Raw genomic sequence first — 27,107 nt, 5'->3', positions numbered from 1 at the left:
CATCTGATTGCTGGGGTTTCTGTTTTCTCTGTATTATTGTTGGGTCTTTACCTTAGAGTGTAAAGCGCCTTGACACAGACGTTTTTTGTGATTTGGAGCTACATAAATAAAATTGAATTGAATACTGCAGTGCAGCAGACTTGAAGCTCTTTGCAGGATTCTGCAAACCTTTCTTTGCAGACACAACGCCTTGTTGTGACACTTGTTTGCCGTTAGCGCTAAAAACAATTGTTTGATTAGTTGTTGTTATTTTTAAGCAAAAAATGTCAACTCTTTCCTTGATGCAGCTCGTTTGTCTTGGAGCTATTGGTCGAACAGAAGGTATCACCCCGGACATGTATAGATTAAATTAACGGTAATTTAGCCAAGGAAATGAACTACAGATGGGTATGTGGTGAAAATAGTTGTTGATTTCAGTGTTGTTTGTTTTTATTTGGCATTTCATCAGCTGGAAGAGTTTGCTGCAGCCTTGCTTTTGCCACGGTTAAGGTTCAATTTTGCCCTGAAGCAAACAACCTTTCTGCTCTGCTGCTGTTTGTTTTCTTTCTTTTATCAAATCCTACACAAAAAGGATGCTAGCTCCCATTTTTTAATCATCAGCTTTGAGTTTCTCCCGCTATAGTAATCTAACAGCTGCTTCACATGAATAATGACTTCCTGACTGAGAAGCACAATAAACAAATAAAAGTATGCTGCTCGTCTGATGTTAGGTAAGTGCAGTCGATTGCAGCAGTGCGTAGGTGTGATTGTGAAAACATCGCTCGAGAAACAAGCAGTGGGCTGCGTGAGAGCAAGCAGAGCGGAGGGAAGCCGCCAAATGATGTGTGAATGTGATACTGCAGCGTGCACCGCTTGAGTTTTCACCGGCCGCAAGCATGCGTGCGTGAGCCTCTGGAGATCTGCAGCAAAGAGTCCTTGCAACTCAGGAAGTTGGCTTAATCCTCCGTGTGGCCTTCGCAAATCTGCAGAAAAGCACACGGCTGAACAGCTCCTTTCTCTGAGTGTTGAGAGAGAGCGAACAGCAATACGTCATGGAGTAATATCAGGGCCTTATTATTTATGTTAGTGACCAGAATCATTAGCAGGTGGAGATTTGTGTAAGAGATACAAGCTTGTAAGCCATTAAAAAAACTGACACACTGATAGTTTTGAATGCTGTTGCCCATAAACAGCATACAGCTCATGTTTATATAACCACAGATTTCCCTAAAGCAATTATTGTTTCCTTTCCCTAATATTTCTAATTCAACACAGTCTGTTTTATTTTTTAAAGGGAACATTATTCTCATGTAGTGTTGCAGCCGACAGCAGCGACTGTTGAGATTTCACTGTGGTTTTGGCTTCCTTGCGGGTCGTTCGCCTGCTAATGGGACGTTGCTGCAAATGGGAATTTGAGAGTTGGCGGCTGAAAGGCATCGCATCGATGAGCTTTGTTGCCGGAACATCTAATCGAAAGGAAGACGGAGAAGGCTCAGTGTTACAGGCTTTCACCGTGTTTAAAAGATGGGTGTAGCCACCAGAAAGGCAGTGTGGAAGTGCATTAACTGTTTACTTCTTCAAAGCCTATTTTGGAGCTCTTTTGTGAACGGAGCAGTGTGTCTCATATTTCAGGCCTGCTCACAAAACACAGTGACTGGGTGTGCATCAGACGTTAGTGAGGGTGGTCTCTGAATACGCAGCTACCCTTGGAAAACCCCAGAAGCTGTTGTCAAATTGTCCTCAAGCCGCACCTTTATTGACAGATGCTGAGGTGTCAAAACTCATCATTAAGGGTACTGGGGAGATCTTAACAATGCCAGGGAGAGAGCGTGAGAGCCTATACAGCTCATGGTGATGAGTTTAAGGTCTCAACAAAAGGAGGTAAACTAGGGTACAGATTAGGGTGGGCCTACTTTGTGATTGACAGGTCATTACCACATGTGTGTGCAGTGTCCCAAAGTTTTTCAGTCATGTCAGCTTGATGCTTCACAACTTCACTTCAAGCAACAGATGGCTCCACCCATCCATCCATATGGATGAACGTAGCTGTTGTAGCGCGACACGATGTCCCAAGATGAGGACTTTGAGCGTCTCCATGTTAGTGTTTTGTAACTTTTAATACTTTAATTTTTAAACACTGTCTTTAAAATTACATTTCAAGAACAGCTGATCCTGTCTTTGGAATCATTCTTTGGTCAATGTGCTTGTTATGCAAAACAACTTTAAAAATTGAAGAGGAACGAAGCGGCCGTGGCGAGCCGTCTGGTCGCTGTTTGTGATTCTTGAATAAATATTTCTTGACTCAGAATTTAATTCAAGTATCGCCAGCTCAATTGATCGGCTATGAGAAGCCAGGGGAAGCTCTGACTGAGAAACACATGGACACATTCATAGGGTAGCTACTTGTGAGTCACACAGGAGGCCCACCCTATGAGATCAGCATCATATCCATCCATCAAGAGGTGGGGTTCATCCGGGATAAGTTCCCAGTCTATTCCAGTGCTAACAGAGAGACAGACAACCACATTGCAGTGACTAAAATTTAAAACTACCAACTGAGATCATAAACCTAATCTGTGAAAGCAAGCTGAGGCCTTCGATGAAGGAATATGAAGGTTGATTTTTCTCATAGACCTCTGCACTACTTGACTTCTTTTTGCAGCTTGAGGAGTCGACCCTGCAGGCCATTAGCAGGAATGCAGGTTTACGGCACCTTTTATGCATTGGCTTCACTTTCCAACAGGGAAAAAACATTGCGATCCTTTTAATTTTGAAGTGAAGCTGATATATGAAATATTGTTAAAACAGAACGTGGCTTGCAATGCATCAGCTTGTGTGTTTTAAAAGCTGTGGGTCCGTGTGTGTGTGCAGGCCAAGCTTTGGCACTGACTGCACTGCAGCTGCTTCTTATTTAGGGATGTATAGATTTTCTCTCTAATTTGGCTGATTTGAATAAAATGATTTTGTTCCATTGATCAGATGTGGTTCCATAGGTTTCTATTAGCATATTGATTCGATAGACTCCATTGAGAAAATGTTCTCTGTTAGCTGTAGAAGAGATCTAACTTCATCCAGTTGCTGTGTCAGATACACCCAATCAGTCATGCGGTCGTCCCGATACACCTCGTAACCAAAACCAAAACCACTGGCAGTTGATCATTCTCTTTCTTCCTTTGTGTGAGAAATAGGCCATCTGACCTCAGCTGCTTTTGGAAATGTTGCATCCTCTCATTTTTCCCATTCCTCTTGGAGCGTTGATGGGCTCTCCGGCTGCAGGCCAGAGAAAGGGATGTGCATTTGTTTCTTGCCAATGAAAACGGCTCCCCGCCCTTCCTGCTTTTTGAGTCATGCCACATAGACTCAACCAGCAGGCAGACAAAATTACTTGACAGACAAACAGACTTATCTTTTATATGACTTAATCTTTATGACTAAACAAGCAAGGCGAGATTCGTTGCTCTGATATATATTATAATGAACAGGTGCTCATTTTTTGTGTGTGTGTTTTTGTAGTGATTGGTGTGCAGTTGGGTCCAGAAGGGAAATGAAAGAGCATTTCTGTGGAAGGAAGCAGAAATAAAACTCAGAGCTGGTGTGGATAATGTTATAAAAAAAATGCCACTGCAGATGTCTGAACTCTGAGGAAGTCCTTTGATAATTGTGCCCTTTTCCTGTTTTCTTCTTCTAGGAAATAATTTACATTTTAGCAGCTCTGAGAGGTTTAGTGTTCGCTCTTTGCTGGGAGGAGAGTGAAATGTGTCACAGTGGCAACACTGAGGCCCAGACAGCTGCTGACAAACAGGTTAGTCAGAGCAGCGTCCCTCAATCTCCACAGTGGAGAATATAGAGCTGCTGCTCGAGACGGCCACATCACATCTCTATCTCTATGGTAACCGCATAGTTATCCTGCTGCCAGTGTGATACCAAACATGGCAGAGGAGAGGAGCACGGTTCAAAAAGGGGGGAAAAAAAGTGGATGAAGAAGAACAGTCAGAAAGCGCCTTTTTTGTGTTGTTGGGTATTTTTCTGTTCCTCAGCTGTCAGCAGAGAGCAGTTGGTGTCATTAGACGGACACAGGACAGGACACTGACAAGCCTGGTCGCTTCCTGCTTCCTGTCAAAGGACGGCTGCAGGGGAAGCGGCAGGGCTGCTGAGGGTGGATAAGGCCTCGGGCAGGAAGCGTGAAGCTGAGACAGCCTCCAGTCAGTCATGCCCAGTCACTTGAGCCACCAGTTTCCCCTCAAAGCTTTGACCTCCTGGGCATGACTGTGTGTGTTTTATGTGGTGTTTGGGAGCCAGGAAGTCGGTCCCATTAACCTTTTTGGTCCCTTGGGTGGTCACTCTCCATCCCCCACCCTTATATTGCTAATGTAATATTTAAAGGCTGCAATTACCAAGAAGCTTCATATGACTTTTGAAAATTTTAAATATCATACTTTCAGTAAAGGAAAAAGTTGTTGAAAATGCCCTCACAGTTTGTGTTTTGCCTTTCACTGGGTTATAAAATTTCTGTTTGCTTAAATTATATGTTGGTATGTCAGACACTGTCATTTTGTCAGATGCCGCTCTTCTTGCAGAGATGTGCACACAGTTTTCTTTGTTGTTGGAGCCTTGATGCACTTGCACAATAATGGATGCTGCAGGATAATGGTCCACTTTAAAGGGGACCTATTAGTTCCAGCTGTCTACTTTTATTCTTGAACTCTGCTTGAGTAACTTTGCGTGATTCACAGTTCAAAATGGAAGGCAGCCCTTTTTTTGGACTTCCTGCTCCTTTCAACTCGGTGTTCTTCTCACTGGCTGCCCCCTTGCAAACAAAAGGTTTGGGCAGCAGGTGGGTGGGTCGTCTGCATTCACGACCGCAGCTGTGTGTCTAAGCTGTATGATATAATAGAGCCAAGAAACTGCCAGAAAGTAGGTGTAAAGCAGGCTAAAAGGAGATGAATTGCATATACAAGGTCTCTGGCCATGTTTAATATGAACCTACACCACTGTAACAGCATATATGTGACAGAAATTATTCAAGGTGTGGTGGATATTGTCGAGTGACCGGTAGGTTTCTTGCCCCTTTGGGAGGCACTGTGTTTCCGACTTAGTTTTGCTTTTGTTTTTGAGTAGTTTTGGTTTCACTTTCACTTGTTAATTAATTTTATGTACTAAAATGATTCCTTTTGTGTCAGTAAAAGAATTTAAAAGTGTGTCTATAAATAATTGTGTGACCAAGGAGTTCATTTCAAGCATCTATACTGTGGGTTTCAAAGAATGACCAAACTACAGGACATCGTCATCACATCTTGTATATATCAGTATAGGAGGATTTGTGCTCGTACCTTCTTGTTTTTTAGTGTGAGGCGTCAACATTTTTGGTTGAAGAAGTAATGTCTTCAATAGGGCAGGGTGATATGACCAAAAATATTTATCACGATATACATTTGAAAATTTGCGATAACGATATAACTGACCATATAATTGACACTAGACAAAATACTTTACAACTCCACAACTTTATTAGTGCGAAAAACCCCATCAATGTATTTTCACTTAAACAAGCAGCTGTTTTTTGTATGTGCATTAAAGTTACATAAAAATGTAACAGTGCAAATTCCTTGCTGACAGTTTAACCAAAAGGCACTTCCAGTGGAAACTGGTCGACATATCCTCAGCATAACCATGTGCTGAGGTGATACGTACTGTCGGACCCGTAATGCTCCGACAATCCATCAAGCGGTGTGGCTTCGTAGCTTAGCAAAGTTATACTGAAACATCTGACAGATTTTCGAGCGCCGTGTACATAAAATCGTTTCGAGGTCAGTAAACACAACCAGAATTCACACATAAGGCACACGGGATTATAAGGGGCACTGTCGATTTTCAGAAAAATCAAAGGATTGATTTTAAGTGTGCCGTATTTTCCAAACAACACTGTAATAACGACGGCCCGCTATCATGCTCTACCAAAAATAGTGCTTTGTTGTGTATCTGACGGACGAAAGCTAAACCAGTTCCACACCACTGAAGTTGCAGCATTTTAACAAACCAGTTCTAGTTCATCCGTTTCATTTAACGATCCGCTTTCGCGCTTCTCATTCTGCGTCGCCGCCATGTGCGTATGTAAACATAGGCAGTGCGCATGCGCGTTTTACCCATATTCTATCGCGATATTTCATTTTCCTATCGTTGCCCAAAATTACACCGGTATTACCGTGAACGGTATGATATAGCTCAGCCCTAGCCTTCAAGCAGGTTACTGAAGGTAGTCTAGGTAGTCTTTTACTCACATATGATTGATATAGCTGTCTAGAGTTATAACTATTAAAAGTGGCTAAACAATTCATGACATCACTTACCCCATTTATCTTTTATATTTACAGTTGGGGAATTTATCTGTAACTAACTAACTTTCTCTCCACTAACTTATGGTTGGGTCGTTTTTTTGCTTAAGGAAAAATGCCTAAAGGTTACAAACCTTCAACTCTCAAGTTTGAACATTTTTACAGTGTATCAACTAAACAGTAAGTCGATTGGTTACTGAGTCATGATCTTGATGATTGATATCAAATTAAATATCTTTGTTTTTTTTCTGTCCTCAGAAAGAAAAAGATTGCACAATTTTTTGCAAGTGAGATTGGCTCATTCTTCCTTTTTATACATAAAGCAAGTACGTGACTCTTTCATAGAGATGCTGCAGGAGTTTGAGTTTACTGGCCAGCAAAGGGTTGAAACGTAAAAGACTTAAATTGTCACTGAAGTGTCTGAATTTTTTTTAGCTCCTGATTTTTAATTGGGCATTTTATGAACTTTTAAACTCTGTGTTGCTGCTTGTTAAAAAAATCTCCTTTCAAGTGTTATCTCCCTTCTTCATCTCTCTTAAGTAAACTCTTGACTTATTTGACTCCATATCTCACAAACGTCCCATAAAAACGTCCTGACACTCCTGCTGGAATCTCCAGGATGGATCACCTCTTTTCTGTGCTTCATTTTCTCATTAAACACTTCATCAACATGCATCACTTTGTGTATGGGTGGAGAGATGAGTGCTTGCTGGCAGATAAAAACAATCCTTTGACTATATTGAATAGTTGTTGGCCTCTTGGAGAGCAGAGTTTGGAGAGTTTGCCTGGTTCCAAGCTCTTGCAAAGGCTGTGTGCCAAGAAAGCACTAGTTCATTGATTTCTGTGTGTTTTCTTTTTGCTTTGTTTTTTTTGTCTTTGCAATAAAAGATGGGAGAAATGGGTCTAACAAACTACTTATCAGTCACATTTTGCACTAATGTGGCAGCCAATGTGAAGCACGCAGCATAAAATGGATATGATTTATTTGACTTGCTAATGTATGGATCAATAGATGCGGAAACAAAAGACTTACAGAAAAAAGAAAAATGGCTGAAGAACCGTTGTGTTTTTTTCTTCCTCATGTTTAAACTGAATATTTAATTAAGAAAACACAGAATAGATTATGGGTGACCCTTTAGGTGGCGGTGCCAGCTGCTCTCAACATGAGCACCACATAGGTCATCCGCCTTATCAGCCTCTGTTTAGTGTCTTCATCCTAATCAGCGCACACTGCACCATAGCCAGATCTACTGACCGAATCCGAGCGACGAGGGTGGAGTTTGGCATGTTGCAGAGAGGCGATTTGAGAGGAAACGCGGCTTGTTAGCGAATGTGTCAGCTGTTACGGGGACCTAATCTGTTGTCTAATCGCTTACATGGAGTCGGCACAGTTAGAAAAAAATGAATAATTCCCCTTTACAGCATGTATAAGACACAAAGCAATAGTTCTGCTCTAATTTTGAAAGATCTGTTTGATAACTCTAAGTCAGATTCATATGTTTTCATAGTGGAATAGACTAGATTCTGTTTACATTTTATTGAAATAGAGGTAAACTTTTATACAAATCGAGGGAGGAGATGTCAGCAGAAAAATGGTAAATGCACAATAATGAAAGCTGAATGTGGTGAATGCAAAGTTTTGGCTGTTAAAGAGGAGAAAAAGACACAAAGTGATTCTCTAAGAAAGGTTGATGTTGCAAACTTATAGCATTTCCGGTTAATGAAACTTCACTTGTTCTTATCTGTGGTTTGATTAAAATATTTGATACCTCTCTTATCTGAAGGGAGGTAAATGGTTATATCCTGGTCTTTTGAGTTTTTCTGCTATGTTAAACTGCTTTGCTGCTATCTGTAGACTCAGTGAACAGAAAATGGAGTAAAGATGTTTGATTTTTAAACCCAGTCAAGACAAAAAACAAGTGCTTTGCTAACCTATCACACTACTCTATGTTGGTGGCTGCATGGACAAGGGGCTTCACGGTGTAGTGGTTAGCACATTCACCCAACATGTGAAAGATCAGCTGTTGGAGAGCAGGAGAGGAGATGAGCCTGACTCTTACAGATTCTTAAGCTAATACTCATTCTTTGGTTACAGCGTTTATGTCTATTTGCTTACACAGAGCCTATGTGACCAATGCAAACGCGGCGGAGCTGCTGATTTGTTGAAAAGTGCGCCGGAACAGGGATGGGCTTAACAGTGTAAAACAGCATCAAAGATAAAGAACTAGCATGAGAAACTGTTTCACTGCAGCTCTGTGTTATAACTTTGATCAACTCGGATGGTTGCCAAGGACTAACAGCAGAGTAACATGTAAAGGATGGTGTGCAGAGGTGTTAACTGGTTGTGTGTCGGTCACTGCAGAGACATGTTTGAGTCAAAAGCCAGCAGCTGAAAGTACCTCTTAGGGCGGTTTCATGGAGAACTCTTTGCAGTTAGCCTGCATGACTCTCGGATACATGCAGGAGCCCATTCCTGGAGTTTTACTGTATGGCATGATTGCTGTATTTCTTCTGTTTACTTTGGTGAACAGAACACGATAAACTAAAACATCAAAGGCTGGATCCATGAGTACTTATTGACACAATTTAAAAATGCTAAGTAGGGGAGGAGGTTATGACTGTGAGACACTTGTAATGACTTCTGTAATAAATTATCCGCGTATCCATGACCAGCGATCAGGTTTATCAACAGCTTACTTCTTTCTGTTAATAAAACTGTCCCGAAAGCCATTATATTTGTATGTTCCTGCAAAATAAAATGTCAGAAATCTCTGTGCCTATATACTAAACACCTTCTTAGATGAAGCTCTCAGTTGTTTAACCAGAACAAATAGGTGACAGGTGGTGTTTGATGGTGTGAAGAAAGAAAGGAAACGAGCACAAGTGAAAGTAGCTTATGCAGCGAGTACCCTCACAGCAAACATTTTATAATTTTCTCTGATAATACGCTCTATAGGTAGATATATAAACACTTGACAAAGTCCTCAAAACCACTTTTGTGGTAGTTCCTGCTACGTTCTCTGGGAGATTTAACCATGAAGCTGCACACATGCATGCACACAGATTTGCATGATAATATGATACAATCTGCAGTTCTGCAATCACTCAGCTGTAACTTGAATAAGACATGAATGAATGAATGAATAACTTGAATAAGACTGCTTTTTGAGGCTAGGCAGTCACTCAGCACACATGTTGTTATCAGAGAACAGGGGTTACAAGATATGTAACCTAATGTTTGTGTCATCATTGAAGTATGTCTTCATACTCTTTGAAGACTTTTATCATAGTAATTATCAGGATAATATCATATACGAAGGCATTATTGGAGCGATTAGAGGTTTATTAAATTTTGTACTGGCCTGTTTGGGCCGCTGTTTAGCCAAACAGACACGGGGCTAAGTAATGAGGCTGTGTGGGGAGGTATGTGGCTGCAGAGACTGTTCCCATGTGCAGAGGGTTCAAAGGGCTCAGCCCTGGCAAAAAGGGCCCTGCGGCAACAAGCTACTGCTGCCATAATTGGGGAAAAGCCATGTAAAACTGTCCAAGGGAGGCCAAGGACAGCTTAATTATGTTGTGAAATTTAATTAGCCAACTGGTGTGTGTGTGTTTATACGTGTATGTGCGCGTGCTTCTGCTTTTAACTGAGTGACCTTGATGCAATAGAGCTTTTTGCTTGGGTTTTATTGTCTATTTTGAGAAAACATGGCAGATTTATGGTTTTATTCCCCGCGGTTAAAATGGGTGGATGGGAAATGCTCGTGCGGTCAGAATGCATTATTCTAAAAGCGATCAATGCAGGCTTACAATTTAAATCATTCAGCAGAGGCAGGTAGCACAGACATGCATTTGTGTTCCTCGCGTGTCCACTTTTCCTGAACGTAGCATGTTTTCCAGTTATCTCTGCTTCTCCTGCAGCAAATGAGCCGATAATAGATGTCACACAGGCAGATGGTTTTCAGGGTGTCACAGGTGATTTTCATGCTGCTGTTTTTGCAACACATCCAGTTTGTTTAGCTCACTAGAGGGATAAATGCTTGACCTCAGCATTGTTGTGCCTGCTCTTTCCACGTGTGCAGCACTAATCTCTTGTATTAAAAGTAAACATCTACCTTTCATTTTATTAAGCTATCTTCTAATTAGTCACCCGGGAAATACGACAGGTAAACAACAATTACAGAGAAGGTGCTATGTTAGAATATTCCAGGGAATTATCACTCGATTAAACACGTTGTCCAGCATGAGAAATGCTGTCGAATTTAAAAATTTTTTTTATTTAATGAGAATTCACTGTTTTTATTGGGTGTGAGGTCATCGTTGTTCATTCACTCCCTTTTTTATTCTGGGTTAGATCATTTTGAGTAGGTGTGGCAGGTTGGAAATGGTCTTGCGTAGCTGTTTCCTCATGCACTTAGTTATTATATTGATCTACTTCATGCTGCAGCATTGCCATTCTGAAGTTATGTAATAAAGGCAAACAGCAGACTTATGATTGTTTTTCTGGTGTGTCATAATGTCATGAAGGGGAAGAAAGCTGGTAAACAGCACCAACTTTTTTGGATACTGGCTACCAATCTGATACCAGTGTTAAATTAATACGCTGTAATGGTCACTCTGAAAGAGAGACTATGAGTGCATTGTTTTACATGTAAGACCTCAGGCCTAGAGATTGGCTGGCAACCCCTTAGAAACCACTGGTTGCTAGGGTAAAACCTGTATTCCCTGACTAGTTGGCGCATTGTTAGCAAAGGCAGTAAAAAACTTGTGATTGCTTTGGTTCCTAGCAGATTGCAAGTGGTCTCCCCCAGTTCGCATGAACAATGCAGACTTGTCTGCAAACATGATGAAGTGCCAAGTGCAAAAGAAACTGGAGAAAAACTGTTCACCTTCAAAATAAAAGCTGCACTAGGTGATTATTATTATTATTATTATTTATTTTTTTAAACTTAGCCTCAGCCTGTACCATCCAGTAAACAAAACCTAACTGGTTGGGGGGATATTTTTTCCTAGCGACAAATGGTTACCAGGCGGTAGCCGGCCAGTCTCTAGGCTTAAATCAGGCCTGATTTAAACAGTACGCTCCCCTAAAATAAAACATAAAACTGTGAGGCGATCACTGCGCATCTGGACAAGAAAAAAAAATTTGAAAAATCAATATTTAAGTTGTGTTCAAGTTGTCCTGAATGTAAAGAAATGACTTCCCATGGGTATTGGACATTGTAGTCGTTAACACACTGAAAGGAGAGAGATTCCTGGTTCGATCCTGGGAGAAGACGCAAACCTCTTCAGGGTTACGTCAGGAAGGGGATCTAGCATTAAAAAAATCAGCCAAATCAAACACCTGCTACCTGCTGTGGCGACCCAGTGTGAATAACAGAGCAGCCGAAGTAGCAACAATCTGATCGGTACTAGAGATTGACCGATCCGATATTACGTATCGGTATCGGTCCGATACTGACCTAAATTACTGGATCGGATATCGGAGAGAAATAATAAATGTAATCCGATCCGTTAAATATCAAAAAAGCACCTCATAAAACTTGGACATGGCATAACTCGGCTCAGAACCATAGCACGTCGGAGCAGTGTGCCTCACGCGATAGAGTGGCTGTGGCGTGCAAGACCTGTCGGCGGTCTGGTTGAGCATTTGGAGCCTCGCTACAAAACTGGCATTTCATCTCCGAGGAAGTGATCCCAGAGAGAAGTAAAGCAAGTGTGTAAGTTCATCTCTGAATGTTTGTAAAGCGTTCCCACGTTAAGCTTAACAACCGATATATGGAGCGACTGCCTCTCTCTCTCTCTCTCTCTCCTGCTGCTACTTCAATCGTGAAACTGCTTAATGATCAGCTGTCTCTCTTCTTAGTTTTTGGCCCGCTTCTCACCAGAAAGAGGAAACCAGCGGCTGAACAACAGCAGCACTATTAAGCTTGATAAGCTGTTGTTAGAATTTATTAATATTACTTTCTACACCAGGATCTTTTTCTACGTAGCTGACGGCTGGTAACTGTGCAGGGGCGGATCTAGCAAAGTTTAGCCAGGTTTCTGTGCATTTTTTTTCACACTGCATCAAATTAAAGTTGATTATGTCGATTAAGCATCATGGGGGTGGGGGGTGGTTCCTTATTTATTTATTGTTTTTGCTGGGAGTTTTAGAACCCTATTAGTTAGGTTGCTTACTCTTTAAAATACCAGAATAGGGAGGATGGAGTAGGTTTAAGTTTATTAGATTGATCAGTATTGCTGAACTATGAAATATTTTGGGTGCAGTGTATTTTTTGCATACAGGTATAACAGAATAGCTTTAGTGTTTGTTTTTTTAAACTTGAGTTTGAACTTATACAAAATGCAGCAAGATATTAAAAAACAGTTTTATTTATTAAAAACACACTTTATTGGATTCATATCGGTATCGGCAGATATCAAAATTTATGATATTGGTATCGTATCGGGCATAAAAAAGTCGTATTGTGCCATCTCTAACGGTACTGGTATAAGAATTTGGAAAAGCTGGAATTTCTGTATCCCCGCCTGCTTCAAACAACAGTGACCACACATTATGAAGGCTGGGTTGCCAAGCTTTGCAGAGTCAGTTGACCTGTGAGTGAATAAATGCTGATTTTACCCTTTCCCACTGAAGGCAAAACCCAGATGTTCGTGGGTGTTTTGTTTTTTTGTTTTGTTTTTTTAACCAACTGAGAAAAGATTTAACAAGATAGGATGGGAATAAAGCAATAAAAATGTAAACGTTTATAATTAAATTCTGAGCTAAGAGGGCGTCAAAATCTAACATTCCACTTATTCACTGATGTAATTGACTTTAGTCTTTATCTTTAAGCGGTGCACAGGATTATGTCAGTCAGTGCTGGGATTTCTGACGGGGAAATGTGAGTTATGGGGTGTGTTCGAATGTGATGTGACTTCAGATGTAGTTGTTGTTTTCTCTGGCAGGGAATGAGCTGAGCAATACGGCCTCATGGTGAGATTTTCTTGCATGTGGATGATGTTTATGATGATGAATTTTCCTTGTGTGAAGCCATATTTTTTAGGGGGGGTGACGGTAAATCTGTTCAGGGATCACGCTTGTGGATTTTGCATTGAATGGCTTTTGTAGTACTTCTGTACATGTAACCACCGGTGGAAGATGCATGTGTTTTTATTATTAACACTGGTCATTATTTTAAATCCCTGGTGCTTTGTTTGCAAAGTGCTAAACATTAATCTGTGAAACTGCAAGAAAGTGAGATGTATATATACGCTATATGTATATAGCATGCAGTAACGGCAGGTCAACCTCATTTTCGTGTGAATAATTTGTAATAATAAACAACCGGTAATTGCACAAAAGTTCTGCTTGAAATGCTGATTGATGCCTCGTTCATTATGAATGAGCACTTCAGCTCTATTATTGAGCAAATATTTGTTGTTCTTATGCCGTAACCTCTTCTGGTTTGGTCTACCATTAAAACAAATATTTAAAGGTTGCAAAGTGTCTTTGCTGTTTTCTGATATGAATGTTCACAGTTCAAAGGTGTTAAAAAGCATCATCTCTTCCTTAGGCGCTGGACCAGGACCGAACCTCCCTGCAGAAGGTGAAGAAGTCAGTGAAGGCCATCTACAGTTCAGGTCAAGGTGAGAGAGTCTGTTTCTAAATCTGTCAGGCTTTGCTGTGCTTTGACTAATGTTTGGATACAGCCTTGTAGCCCTTTCCTGAAAGTCAAACCCCCAGAGCCCAGGATTTGTTAAATATCTTTAATAAGAATGAGGGTTGCTGCTTTTTTGGTGTGTGCGTGTCTGGAATGCAGCCTTGTGTTGGACAGATGGTGTTTGTTGCATGTATCGGGCCGTCCCAGAAACCAACACCTGAGTTTGTTTAGTGTGTTGCTGTGACATGGATCCTCAGTAATTTTCCACTGAACGCTTGCGAGAGCCTCCTCCCTGTAAAATGACAGTTTGTGATGCTTGACCCACAAAAAAAGTTTATTTTTTCTCCTCAGAAAAGAGTCTGTTTACCTTTGTCTCATTGTGGCTCTTCTGGAGAAACAGCTGGATTAACTTGAAGCCAGCTGTTACGCAGGTTTTTAGTTTCCTCCGAGTTAAAGTAAGATAAAGGCCTTAATCCTGTTAGTGTTTCATATGTGATACACTTGAGTTTTTGAGACCTCTGCATCATTGGGGTGATTTATTTATCTATTTTCCCATTAGAAAGCTGATGTATACTATCAGATAATGCACAGAAATGCCAATAATTTCATAATTGAGGCTTTAAAGGGTTAAAGTGATTGCAAAACAGAGACATGGGCGTCGCTCTGATGGTTTCTGATCACTGTGTTGTCATGTTTGGCATTGAACCCTGGCAACAAAGTCGGAGAAGCAAGATTTACAGCAGAAGCCTTGAGACTAATCCTAACCTAACCTTTTTTTCTTTCTTTTTTTGCATTAAAATGATTGAAAACGATGATCGAAAACTTGTATTAGAGCATTTTAGAATATGTGTCATAGATCTTAGAGATCTAACAGTCCTGCTACTGTGATATGAGGATTTTAAAAAAAATATCAAAACAAAACCAAAAGATGACCAAACGTCTATTGTCAGGGCCCCTAAGCCTGAGCGAGAAACTCCATCTCACTTTGTCCCAATCTTATTTTAAATAAATGCGATATACTTTTGTCCTTATAAATGTTTTCGTTGTTTATATTTTTAATCTAACCCGTTTAAAAATGTTAATGTTTTTTAGCTATTTATCTTATTTTGACATGTGTGTTTCAGTCTTGCTTGGCCTGGATTAAATTGATATGAAAATTGTTTATACAGAACTGTGCAAAAGTCTTGAGCCACCCCTGATTTCTTAATATTTTGCCATAAGAATGTGAAATGGGTGCATACACGCATATGGAGGTTCAGGCATGAAGATGGGTGCACCCTATGAAGCCACAGCAACAATATATTAATGTATTAATGGAGAAATTCGATTTTTTTTAAATGATGCTGGCTTTAAAGACACATCCCAGAAAGTTGATGGAGCTCATCTGGATTCAGTGTTTTCAGTGGTAGAAACTTTTTGTCACGTCATCCAAGTAACTTCAGTCTTGGTCATAAAAGTCTGAGTTTGTAGCCCATTGTTAGACAGTTACTTCTGGTCATTAAGCAACAGTATGAGGTTAGAGGAACCTGCAGTCAGCTAGATGAGTGATGAAATATTTCTCCCTCTGAAAATGCAACGACCAAACGAACCTGGATTTTTGAGCGTGCATCAAAACACCTCCAAAGACGCTCTTTACCAATCAGAAGCAACAGTGCTTATTATAAAATTACCAAAATTAATGAAGATGCATGTAATATTTTGTGTTCTGTCTTATCTTTGGTTTTGCTAGGATTTTATTTAAATCCTCGAGGTCGTTTCAATTTTTCTGTGAGCTGTTTTGTAATTTTTCCTCTACAACTCCAACAGCGAGCAGCAGCAGGTGCTCAGGTTTTATACGAGGCACGATGAGGTCACGTCGCCTCAGACGGAGACGCCAAGTGTAGTCTGCATAATGGCCGTCTTCCAGGTGGCTTGTTTCTGTGTACTTAAATTTTCAATTTCATTGATGTAGAAATCACATTTGTATGGAAAACAACAGAGAGCTTACACTCCTCCCAATTTGACCCTTTTGTGTGACTCCTCTTTGGCCTGAAACTCAACAGACGATGGAGAAAGTTTTCATGTCTCATAAAGTCACAGCAGCCAGCCACAGAAATGGGAAGTGTGCCAGGTTGAATTAAACTTATTCTTTAATCCAGTTGTCATGCAAGGTAAGCACAGTGAGCAATAAACATCCTGTGTTACATTGTTGTGCAGTTTGAATCCAGGGAAAGATTTGCAGAGTATGCAAATGTAAAGATAAAGAAATTATGAAGTACTAGTTACAGAACTAGGGATTGATTTTTTTAAACTGATTCATTAATGTAACAAGGAAAGTGGAAGGATATTAAGAACTTGAACTTTTAAGCTTGATGAATCTAAAAACCTCTCATGCTACCCCTCCACTGTGACCCACTTCTTTCCTGCTGGGCTCCTAAACCCCTTAAACAGCCAGAAAATCTGTAGAAAATACAGAAAATACAAAACGTCCTCAATAGTAACTTCAGGACTGTTTGAACTTTGAGTTTCCACTGTGACGCGCGTCCAAATTGGCTGCTGTGGGGACTAAGCTCTGTGGGTTTCTAGTCTCACCTGACCGCCCTGCCAGGTCTCCTCTCTAGATTTGGCAACAGTCTAAACACGTCCCCCTCCACCTCCTCTCCAGCTTAACGACAGTGACAGATGGATGCTGCTCTTTGACTGACGGCTCTCGGGGAGTTTCGCAGACCCTGAGAACAACGTGTCTTGTTCCATTGACAGTAACTGTATATAAAGATGACTTGCTATTGTCAAAATGTATAAAACAAAGTTTCTCAGGAGTGAAGGTCATGTGTCTTATTTTATTGCTCGTGTTGCTGCTCTGCTGAAGGAACTTTCCACTGCAGGATCTGCTGAGTATTTCTGCCACATTTGTCTTATTGGAAACATCCCTAGGAAAGATTTACACTTCTGTTTGTTTCAGGTGTGTGTCTGTGTTGCCTTTGAGAACAAAAAAAGATGCTGGACTGAAATCCTTTTTCTATCCACAGCCTTTTTGTTTCTCACTTTCTTTAACTTGAGCTGTAAAATCTTAGCTTTAGAACATTCTTGGTTATAAATTTACAAACCTCTCCAACTCACATCCAGATCATCAGAAATAAATATGTGCTAAGCTGAAAGCAGCTGAACTTGATTCTATAAAGTGAACTTTATGGTCCTTTGATTGGCTTTGTTAGTCCATGTTAGAGACCGGGTTTGCAAGAGGCTGCATATTCTTCTTTTGGTCTCTATTAGAGTAGCTTTGCATAACTTTCAGATCAAAATAATGCTTATTTATCTTATTCTGGTGCAGCCCCTCAGTTTATTCAGCTCCCTCTATGCTCCAGTCACATGATCTCAAACATTTGAGACTGATCGCATGACCACAAATTATTGCATTATGTTCACTGAACCTGTGATGTCACTGCCTTTGAAACAGTTCCTTCAAAGACAGGGATCGGGTCTGCGGCACCTCGTAGTCAGCTGCCGTCAACATAGTGAATTTGGTGTGCCAAGACAGCAATAAGACCGAGTCAGTCTGCTATCAGTTTGCTGTTTAATACGATCAAGTTGGCAGTTTCGTGCAATCGGTGACATTTTGTTAAATTCGCATTTACTAATTACATTTGGAGTCCAGCCAGAACCTCACAGATCTGAAGCATTAATTCAGAGATTGCTCCATAAATAGTCACGTAGTTGCATCAGGTGGCTATTTAACAGCAAAACCCCATAGGCATTTATTGCAACCTTTCTTTTGAATAGACTTATAACCATAATACAATCAGCTGGGAACCAGTTGCAGAGTAAGAGATGAGTTGCAGATGATAATCGGTGCAGACAGAGTCATATTTATTGCAACGTGTTGAGAATCTGTCTGCGCTTTTATATTAGATGATGCTTAGACTGGTGAAAGTTTGCAGTTGTCTGAGAGTGGCTGTAGTCAGTCCAAGTCAAATCAAAGATTGTGGGTGATGCAGTCTCAACTTCTGGGAACTATTTGGTTGCAATTTGCAATTGGTCGTTAAATAAGAAAAGACTCGATGTAATCACTGATCAAGCGTTTTGTTTAGTCTAAAGCAGAGATGTCAAACTCATTTTACATCATGGGCCACATACAGTCCACTGTGATGATGAGTGGGCCGGAGCATTGTATCAGAAACGGACAGAAAATAAGTAAAGGCATAACGGGTCCGCTTTAAAAAAAATGTCACAATACTGCCCACTCAAGGATTTGGCCACTGGGATGTGAAGGGTGTGGGTGAAGGGCCTCCAGGTGTTATTAAATGGTCCTCAATGAAATGACAGGGCAAGTGTGTGAGTTTTGAAGGAAGAGGCCACTCAAGCATCTACAGTTTCTGCTTCCCCGCTCTTGCTATTTGGAAGATAATATTATTATTATTATTATCATCAATAAAGTATTATTATTTTTTATGTCTCGTCAATTAAATTCTGAACTGTTCGTCGAGTGAAGAGCTGCGACTTGAGATCAAGTGTGTGAGTTGGCCCAAATCTCTGGGACGGAGACTGGGAATCTGGGTTGATGATTTCACTCGGAGTCCTTTGCCATCCACTTAGGCCCATCTTCCTATACCGGACAGCCAATGTGTGGTACATGGTGTGTGCGACACCTCTTTTCGATTGCAGCTAGAGTGGTGCGAAAGTAAGGATTTACACATGTAGACACAGAGTGGGTCAGCGACTGTAGCAATAACTACGGTATATCAGAGGTGTTGTCTTTTCTTTTCTTTTCTTTTTCTGAACTCATAATGCAAGCCGAGTGCTCTCCTCTGAGTGGGTTTTAGAGGTCATTAAAGCTCATTCTTCTTAGAAACATGTAAAAGGATCTCAAGATTTTCTGATAAACATATGTGATCATATATATATGATGTGGAGAAAAATGCCCCAAGAAGCAAAGTTTCTGGCTTTGTTCCCAAGTTTCTGTTCTCGATGTTTTTTAAGTTTCAAAACAGGACATAAGAGGTTTCACTTCTCTTTTTTTTAATAAGCTTATACTTCTTAAATATTAAATGTCTAAGCAGAAAGAGCTTTTAAGGAACTTAAACCCTAAAACTGATTCAAAAAACATATAATTCACTACCTAGTCGCTGTGTGTGCACCTGAAGAAGGACACTGATGTTTTTTCCCCGCAGGATGTCATTAAAAGTTATAGCATTTAAACTGACCACTGCCCCATCCCCTTCTTTACACAGACCACGTCCAGAATGAAGAAAATTACGCCCAGGCTCTGGATAAGTTTGGCAGCAACTTCATCAGCCGGGACAACCCTGACCTGGGAACAGCCTTCGTCAAGTTCTCTTCCCTCACCAAGGAACTGTCGGCACTCCTGAAGAACCTGGTGAGTCCAGCGTGTCAGCACTCAAAGTGTCATTAAAATAAATGGCTTGGAGAGCCTTTACTGCTGGCCTGGTGTATGCAAGGATAGAAAGAGGAATCCTTTCCATACACAGCTTATGTTTGCTGTCTTCACTTGGATCAGTGGGATAGATTAGGATTACTTTAGTTTAAAGGTGAAGATTGGAAGGTTGGATGAAGCAGCTAACACCTGAGTTATGTGTTTGTACAAGTCCCAGCTGAATAATACATGTTCATCAATCTCTGATCTCGCCTACGCAGTCAAAACCATCATGGCGACTGGACAGTATAGCTGACTTTATCCACCTTTTTCCTTACCAGACGGGCTCTTATCTGCGTGCTGTGGATTTCCCCTGACGTTTCTGTTGAATAATGTGTCCTGTTTGAATCCTCTGTGAATAATTGTTGTTTGAAGAGTCAGACCACGCGCTCTCTCTTTCTCTTTCTTTTGCTCGCTCTCTCATCCTGTGTGGCTCACGGGGAGATTAGACTCCATAAATAAACTTGGCAGCACCAGGAACAACTGCATGCGTGTTTGTGTGTATGCGTGTCCGTGTGGAAACCACCTTAAATCACTCACCTGTCTGAGCTGCCTGCATATTGAAACAAACATCTCTTGACTTTTTCATTTTGAGTATTTCATCGAGTGCGTTTTTTCAGACTTCAATAACGGCGCCCTGAGGGCAGCTGGTGTGTGCGTGTACTACAAATGAGTATCGATGAGCGGCGCTTGCCCTAGATGTCCTACATGTGTCATCAGCTGAAATTTAAGGATTTCACAAACAGATAGAAGCAGCTTTTCTGTGTCTTCTTCTCTGTTTTCCTTCTGAGAAGACAGTGACAGTTTCCTGGATGGCTGTTAGAGCACATCGGCAGCCGGCCAATGAAAGATTGATTCTGACAATAGCATATGCAAGACAGGCACTTAAGAAGCACATTAGCGCCCATTAAGCATTGTTTACTTCCTCGAACGCTGCAGTGAGGCACTGTGGACTTGGCTAACAGCAACAACCGGGACTTAAATGCTTAGTGGTGTTGTGAGTGACCTTGCTGATCCTAATGGTTAGAGCTGCTGAGCCTAGCTGCGGCAACCCGAGCTGCTGCAGACATCGTTCTTTGACGGACTCACTTGCATGTGCGCCATTTTCCTGTGGCGTTTGCTCGTTGCTTCAGTCAGCTGCAGCAGGAATGTGTTGATAAAGTGCAGTGAAGGTTAAAAAAACAAGGCTGGTGCTGTTTTGTTTTTCTCTCAAATCGAAAGATGCACTGAAGATGCACTGCTTTAAAACCGTGCTTTTTCATTTCATTTTAATGGGATCAAAGGCCTGTGTGTAAAGTGGAAGGAATGGTGTGTACTTATTACTTATCTGCGGACCGTTTTAGCATTTTTCAGCTCATTGTTTTAGTTTCACATTCAATTCAATTCAATTTTATTTATAAAGCGCCAAATCACAACAAAAGTCGCCTCAAGGCATTCCCCCCTTTGGTTTTGATTCATGCTCATTACTTGAATCTGACTCAAGATTCATTGTTTCAGTTGTCTTATTGATCCCTGATTTTTTTTTCCTCCAGTCTTTGTTAGTTAAAAAATGGGCTACTTATGTGTTTAGCTTTTTTTTTAAACATAATGTTGAAAGCTTGTATGTGAATCAGCTGTGCAAAAACTCCACCGACATCTTTGATGTTACTAATTCTGATTTATTGAACAAATCGGAGCTGGTTGCCAATTCCCATTATAGTCTAGCCCCCAGTAAAAGTTGTATTCAACACTCCATGACCCAGTAGCAGACAAAGCTGGTGATTTGCTGCCACAGCCTTTAGCAATTAAACCACGCAATGCTAACTGGAATAGTGGAAATCAAAAGTGGGGCACGCAAGAGATGACTCGACTTCCCGGCACTGGACATTCGATGGGAGAGCTCCTTTCCCAACAGGAGAAACTGGCAGTGTTATGGTGGGCTGCTATAATTTCATGTTATCTTTATGAACTCCTACTGCTAAGAGTAAATATTACACTAGACAGTCATGATAGATGTTGGACAGGTGCTCTCACGTCTGCAGCTTCATGCAAACACTGAGCTGAAACTGATTAGACGATCACCTCTTGCAGGATCTCTACTTCTGTATTCCATACTGAAACCAACATCACAGACTGCTTGCAAACTTTCAGTGAAACTTGTTTCTGAGTTCGTTTGAGGTGATGAAGAAGTCACGCAGATGTTGGTTATTTTTTAGAGCCTGACTACGAATAGATTCAGAGTTTGTCATGAGGTCCTAGAACAGGAGTGCCAAACATAAGGCCCAGAATTGACTCTGATCCGGCCCACTGACAGTTTTTCAAATGCTAAACATTTACTGTCAATTAATGAAAACTAGTTCTAATAAATGAGAACTTTATATGCTAAATTTGGAATTCCAGGACCGTCTATGCACGACTTAAAATGAGTTTCACATTCCTGTTCTAGAGGCATTGGATCCTGTCAGATGCATTACATTTGCATAAAATAAGTTTATGCAGATGTCCCATCTCTGGATGCGTTGCACAGGCAGTAGACAATGAACGAGAAACACAGAAGTGAGAGATCCTGTGGACACAGTAACACTCACCAGGCAGCCTGAAATGTGTCTAAGCCTTACTGTTGGTGTTGTGTGATGTGTGATGTGTACAGCCAGACTATTACTGCGTTGTTTTTTTAAGGGCGACGGATGCTGATCCCATTTTTTAATGTATCTGCACAGCTGTGATTCTATTCTGCTGAGAGTATTTGAAACAATGAAACTGCTCTGCTTGTCAACAATGTGCTGACACCATTCAGCGGCGTTTACCCCAAGTTTCTTCCTGTGTGTAACGTTGAGTATGCTGTCGGCACTTGTTGGACATCATATTAGCTAATACCGACATGTCTGTTGCAATATTTTTCTATCATATGCAAGGCTCGCAAAATTTCAAAATCTCTGGTAGCCCTTCGGGCAGGCATTCTTCAGTTTTTGGTAGCCCAAAATAAATTTAAGTAGCCCGAATAAAAAAAGAAATTTTTTTTACGTTTTGTTTCCTTTACAATATTATACATTAAAGTATAATATTGTAATATTGTAATATTACAATTATTGTAATATTGTATACAATATTATACATTAAAGTATAATATTGTAACGGAAACAAAAATTAATCAAAAAAAATTGTTAAAATACAAATCACAACAACTGTATAAAAATTAGAACCATCAACTCAAATACTTGGTTCTAATTGAACAGAAATTTCTATGAACTTGTAAGAACTGTGTAGAACATGAATCAGTCTGTGTCAGATCCTGAATCTGAAATTTTCACTGAAGTCACGGGTAAGAAGTAAGTGGAACCAAGATCTAGGCCATTTGCTTTTTGAAGTTTGCAAAGACTGCTAAATTCTGCCAATGGTAGTTCACTCTTTGCAATATAGCACGCTGTTCTAAACAGCTTTTTCAGGAGTTCTTGTTGTGCTTGGTTTATTTGTAGTATGTTTTTTTGCAATTGGTGTTTGTTCTGGGAAAGATACTGCAGACTGGGCAATAATGCATTTCTTGCATTTCTCATGGGTTCTGATGGGGTCTTTCTTAAAATGACTGGTCCCAGTAACACTGGTCCCAGGCGCTTGTCGACTCAGAAATCAAATGAAACTCACAACACACCTGGCAGAACATCATGATATTTAGCTCGTCATATTCCAGCCACAGAAATTCTTTTGTCCATGAAACCAAAAAAGCTGCGCTTTCTTTTTGCCTCATAGTCTGATTTGTCCAACACGTTCTCACTCCCAAAGCGTAACATTTTAGGCTAGGTGACAAATCGTCAATTTTCCTATGATGGCCCGACGGGCAGGGCTGAGTTAGATTTTGGTAGCCCAACTGGAAAAATCGCTAGCCCCGGGACGTCGGGCTAGCGATTTTCCAAGCCCTGATATGTGTGTTACTTTGTCTTTGTTTGCAACTCGCCCTACTCAATCACGTGTTCAACAGCCCAACTTGGCACACAGGTACATCTTAGGACCCTGAAGGTCCTTAACTATATTATGACGTCATCACGTTGCCTAGCAATAACCTGGCAGTGGGATAAAATTACAATGCATGAGTTGTGGTGTAATAGTATGAGTCGTCCTAAATGTACCTGGGGGCTGCAGTTTTTAATGTTACCCAAGAATTTAGCAAGGTCTGTTTTCAGCTGTGGATTGCAGTAAATAAACATTTGGTCCTCTGATGGCTGAAGGTTTAGTAGCAGGATTGTAACCTACAGTGTATTTATGCTTAGACTTGCTATGCTCATAAGTAAGGAACGTTTAACCCGGTGTTTTAATACTTTTGGACAGATCTGTGGCACAGCGGAGTGAGTTATATCGAGCTCTGGCTGCACAGACAATACTTGTTTGTAATAGAATTTAATTGTTGGTTCTTTTTGTGGTTTTACTTGGCAGTCCCTTTAACGTCTGCCTCTGACGCTATGGTTTGATATACGAACTATGTTTTCTCTCCTCATTATAAATCCTCTCCCTCCTCCTCCTCTTGTCTCTTTTAGCTCCAAAGCCTCAGCCACAATGTGATCTTCACCCTGGACTCGCTGCTGAAGGGTGATCTGAAAGGCGTGAAAGGGGTAAGATTTACTATAAAACTATTTCTCTTCTTCCTCCTCCTTTTCTCTCTCTCGACTCTTCCAGGGCCCCTAATAGTACATCTCAGTGGGGCAGGGGGATAGATGGCCGGTCAGCCCATCTCTCTATCAATTTCAAGTTGCGTGCCTGTGATTAAGAGACTTGGAGGATAGATGGGGGAGTTTAGAGAAGAAACTAAAGATCACACTGTAAATCTCGCTGAAGTAAACACTGCTTTTGTGTTGTTTAAGGCGAATAACTGGGCCATGAACTCTTGATGTTTGAGGTACAAGGAGGGGCGTGGGTGCTTGTTGGGCATTGAGGCCATAAATCGAGAGTGTAGTGAAGCATTTGCTGGGCCTCAAGCAGCGATCCAACTCTTCAAATAACTCCGTCCCTCCTGTGACCTCCTTTGTAGTTTGCTGATTCTTGTTCTTCTGTGTTTCTGCAGGACATAAAGAAGCCCTTTGACAAAGCGTGGAAGGACTACGAAGCCAAGTTGTAAGTGGATAACTTAAGTGTGCTGTTGTATCTGCGCTGTTTGTCATTATGAGTCAAGCTTTATCGACATTACAGCAGTTCTGCAGGGCCCCTTAAAGAGTATCACAGAATTTACAGCACACAAACCTAATGTGAAAGACAAATAAAGGTCACATTTAGAAATGTAGCCCTTGTAATGATTAGTCCTGTGGTTTTTTTGTCAGTACAAAGATAGAGAAGGAGAAGCGAGAGCACGCCAAGCAGCATGGGATGATCCGCACCGAGATCACCGGGGCCGAAATCGCAGAGGAGATGGAGAAGGAACGGCGTCTCTTTCAGCTCCAGATGTGCGAGGTAGGCCTTTGTTTACGTCTAACAGCTCTATATTTGCAGGAGGCTCGCTTAAGAGTCAATGATTAAGATTCAGTTTAGAGAAAAACAAAAAAAGATCACTCACTTAATTTAATTCAGTTCATATTTTTCCCCTGGTCCTCAACATCCTGTCAGGGTAGCTGTCCACAGTTGGTGTGTTTTCATCAAACCCACAAAAAGTCGCTCCAGCAGCCAATGGGGCAAGAGGAGCACGACCAAGAGAGCTGAAATCAAGTTACAGAAACAGATTTTCAAAACTTGACCATGATGCATTTCATTTTTTTTCCTCCGACTCTGTAAAAGCAAAATGTAACCACAGTTGGTAAGATTGTTCTCTATTTCTGAACATCAGTGGCGTCAGGCGAATCCACAGCCTGTGGGGGAGAATCCCAGCTGATTGGCTTTCGTGACGTAGCATAAAGCATTTTTTCTCTTTGACTCTTTTCTATTAAAACTCCGATATATTTCAGGATATCGAGGCTCAAAAGTTTGTCATACAAAAAAAGAAAAGGTGATTCAGGCAAAGACTGAAATGAAATGCAGGAAATTCAGTAAGATATAAATATATAAATATGTTTTTGATACTGATACTGTCACCTAATGTCTCCTGCTTCCTGTTAGCTTGAAATATTAAGACAAAACCACCACTATACACACACACACACACACACACACACACACACACAGGTACAACTGTCATGGTTTGGGCTCTTTTTCAGTCAGAGGTGTTGGTGTTGTCAAATTTGATGAAAGTATCAACACAGAAAAGTGCAATCAGATTTTGATCCTCCATCCAACACCAGCTGGAACGTGTCTGATCGGTAATGTCTGACCTTTTAGCATGACAATGCTCCCAAACGCAATGTAACACTAAGGCTACGTTCACACTGCAGGTCTTAATGCTCAATTCCGATTTTTTTGATCAAATCCGATTTTTTTGTCTGCTCGTTCACACTACAAATAAAATGCGACAGCAAACGCGCTCTAGTGTGAACGCTCAAAGCGGCCCGCATGCGCAAAAGAAGATGTCACACACAACGCGCTCTGTTTAGACCCAGAGCAAACAGTATTGTTTGACTGCTTTGGACTTTACGTTTCCCAATTTTGCTTTAAGTTATAAGGTTATTTTGTTCTTTACATATGGCCTAATAATTATCCTTATTGTTGTTTTAGAGAGGAGCGGTGCTTCAAAGGATAGTTGCAGATTTCTGTCAGAATCTGCAGATTATGCAGTACAAATAAAATGTTCACGTTTCTCCAACGTTGTCTTCCCAACAGTTTCACTAACATCTACACAGGATGGCCAGGAAGCGTTCGGGATGTCTTCCCCGCCGCTGATAATTGGCGTCTGTCTTGTGTCAGTGACGTAAAAGACGGATTTAATGCGACTTGACCGTTCAAACAGCAGTCGCTTTCTAAAACATCAGATATGTATTCGATTCAGTACCACATACGAAGGTTGGATTTGAAAATATCGGATTTGTGCCATTCACACTGTCATACCATGATCGGATATGGGTCGCATAGGGTCAAAAAAGTTGGATTTGATGCGCTTTCGCCTGCAGTGTCATGGACCGGCCTAAGAGAGTTCAGACTGTGCTGAAAAACAAAGGTGGTTGTCCAAATAATGACAAACTCTCTTTTTGCCTTTTATACTATATGTCTATGTATATATTCGCAAAATTTCTCCACCTATTTCCTATTTTCCTGTAAATATATAAAGAAATGAGGGGTGGCTCAAGAATACATGACAGTGAGGATCCACGAGTTTCTTCTCATTAATGTTGTAGTTTAGCAAAATATGAATTAGTCATTTCTTTTGGTTAAATTAGTGATTTGTCAAAACTGTAATGTGCAGCACCACGTGTAGGGTTTCAACATACAGCTCTGCTACAGTAATGCAAGAGAAAGGCGTGTATTTTCAGTCTTTGTTTGTCAGCGCTGGAGCTGAACTGGTTGTTGCAGTGATTGCATGTCAGAGGATAAGATTAAGAAGAAAAAGAGTCGATGACATAAGTTGGATATTTGAGCTCTTACTAAACAATCAAACGTTTGTCTTTAAGTGCTTTCAGATGTTCATCTGGTGCCGTGAACGTGTTTGCTGTTAAACATGTTGTAACTCTGTTTGATATTAGCGCACAAGGAGCAAACTTAAAGAAATCTGACAGCGAGAATTAAGTGTAAAACAATTGCGAGCTCCTTATGCGCCCATGAGAATCAGAACAAACTGTTAGAGCTCACTCTGCTCTGCCAAAAACGTCTCTAGTGGTGGGTGGTGACGCCTACGCCTCGTTCACTGTTTTATCCTGG

At 40.9% G+C, this 27,107-nt stretch overlaps 1 protein-coding gene across 4 annotated transcripts in view; it reads left to right on the top strand.

Annotated features, from left to right (window-relative positions):
• The window catches only part of asap1b (ArfGAP with SH3 domain, ankyrin repeat and PH domain 1b), an 80,780-nt gene that overhangs the window by 13,827 nt on the left and 39,846 nt on the right, over positions 1-27,107 (top strand). For all 4 annotated transcript variants that reach the window (XM_085171610.1, XM_085171608.1, XM_085171609.1 and 1 more), the window contains exons 2-6: positions 13,868-13,940; positions 19,162-19,307; positions 23,873-23,947; positions 24,397-24,446; positions 24,650-24,779. In XM_085171610.1, the coding sequence (XP_085027736.1) occupies positions 13,868-13,940; positions 19,162-19,307; positions 23,873-23,947; positions 24,397-24,446; positions 24,650-24,779 (474 nt within the window). The remainder of the gene's footprint in view (positions 1-13,867; positions 13,941-19,161; positions 19,308-23,872; positions 23,948-24,396; positions 24,447-24,649; positions 24,780-27,107) is intronic.

This window comes from Neolamprologus multifasciatus, chromosome 9 (genome assembly GCF_963576455.1).
Source record: "Neolamprologus multifasciatus chromosome 9, fNeoMul1.2, whole genome shotgun sequence".
NCBI classification, from domain to species: domain Eukaryota; kingdom Metazoa; phylum Chordata; class Actinopteri; order Cichliformes; family Cichlidae; genus Neolamprologus; species Neolamprologus multifasciatus.
Note: the sequence above shows the minus strand (reverse complement) of the source record. Positions and strands in the feature narration are given on the sequence as shown.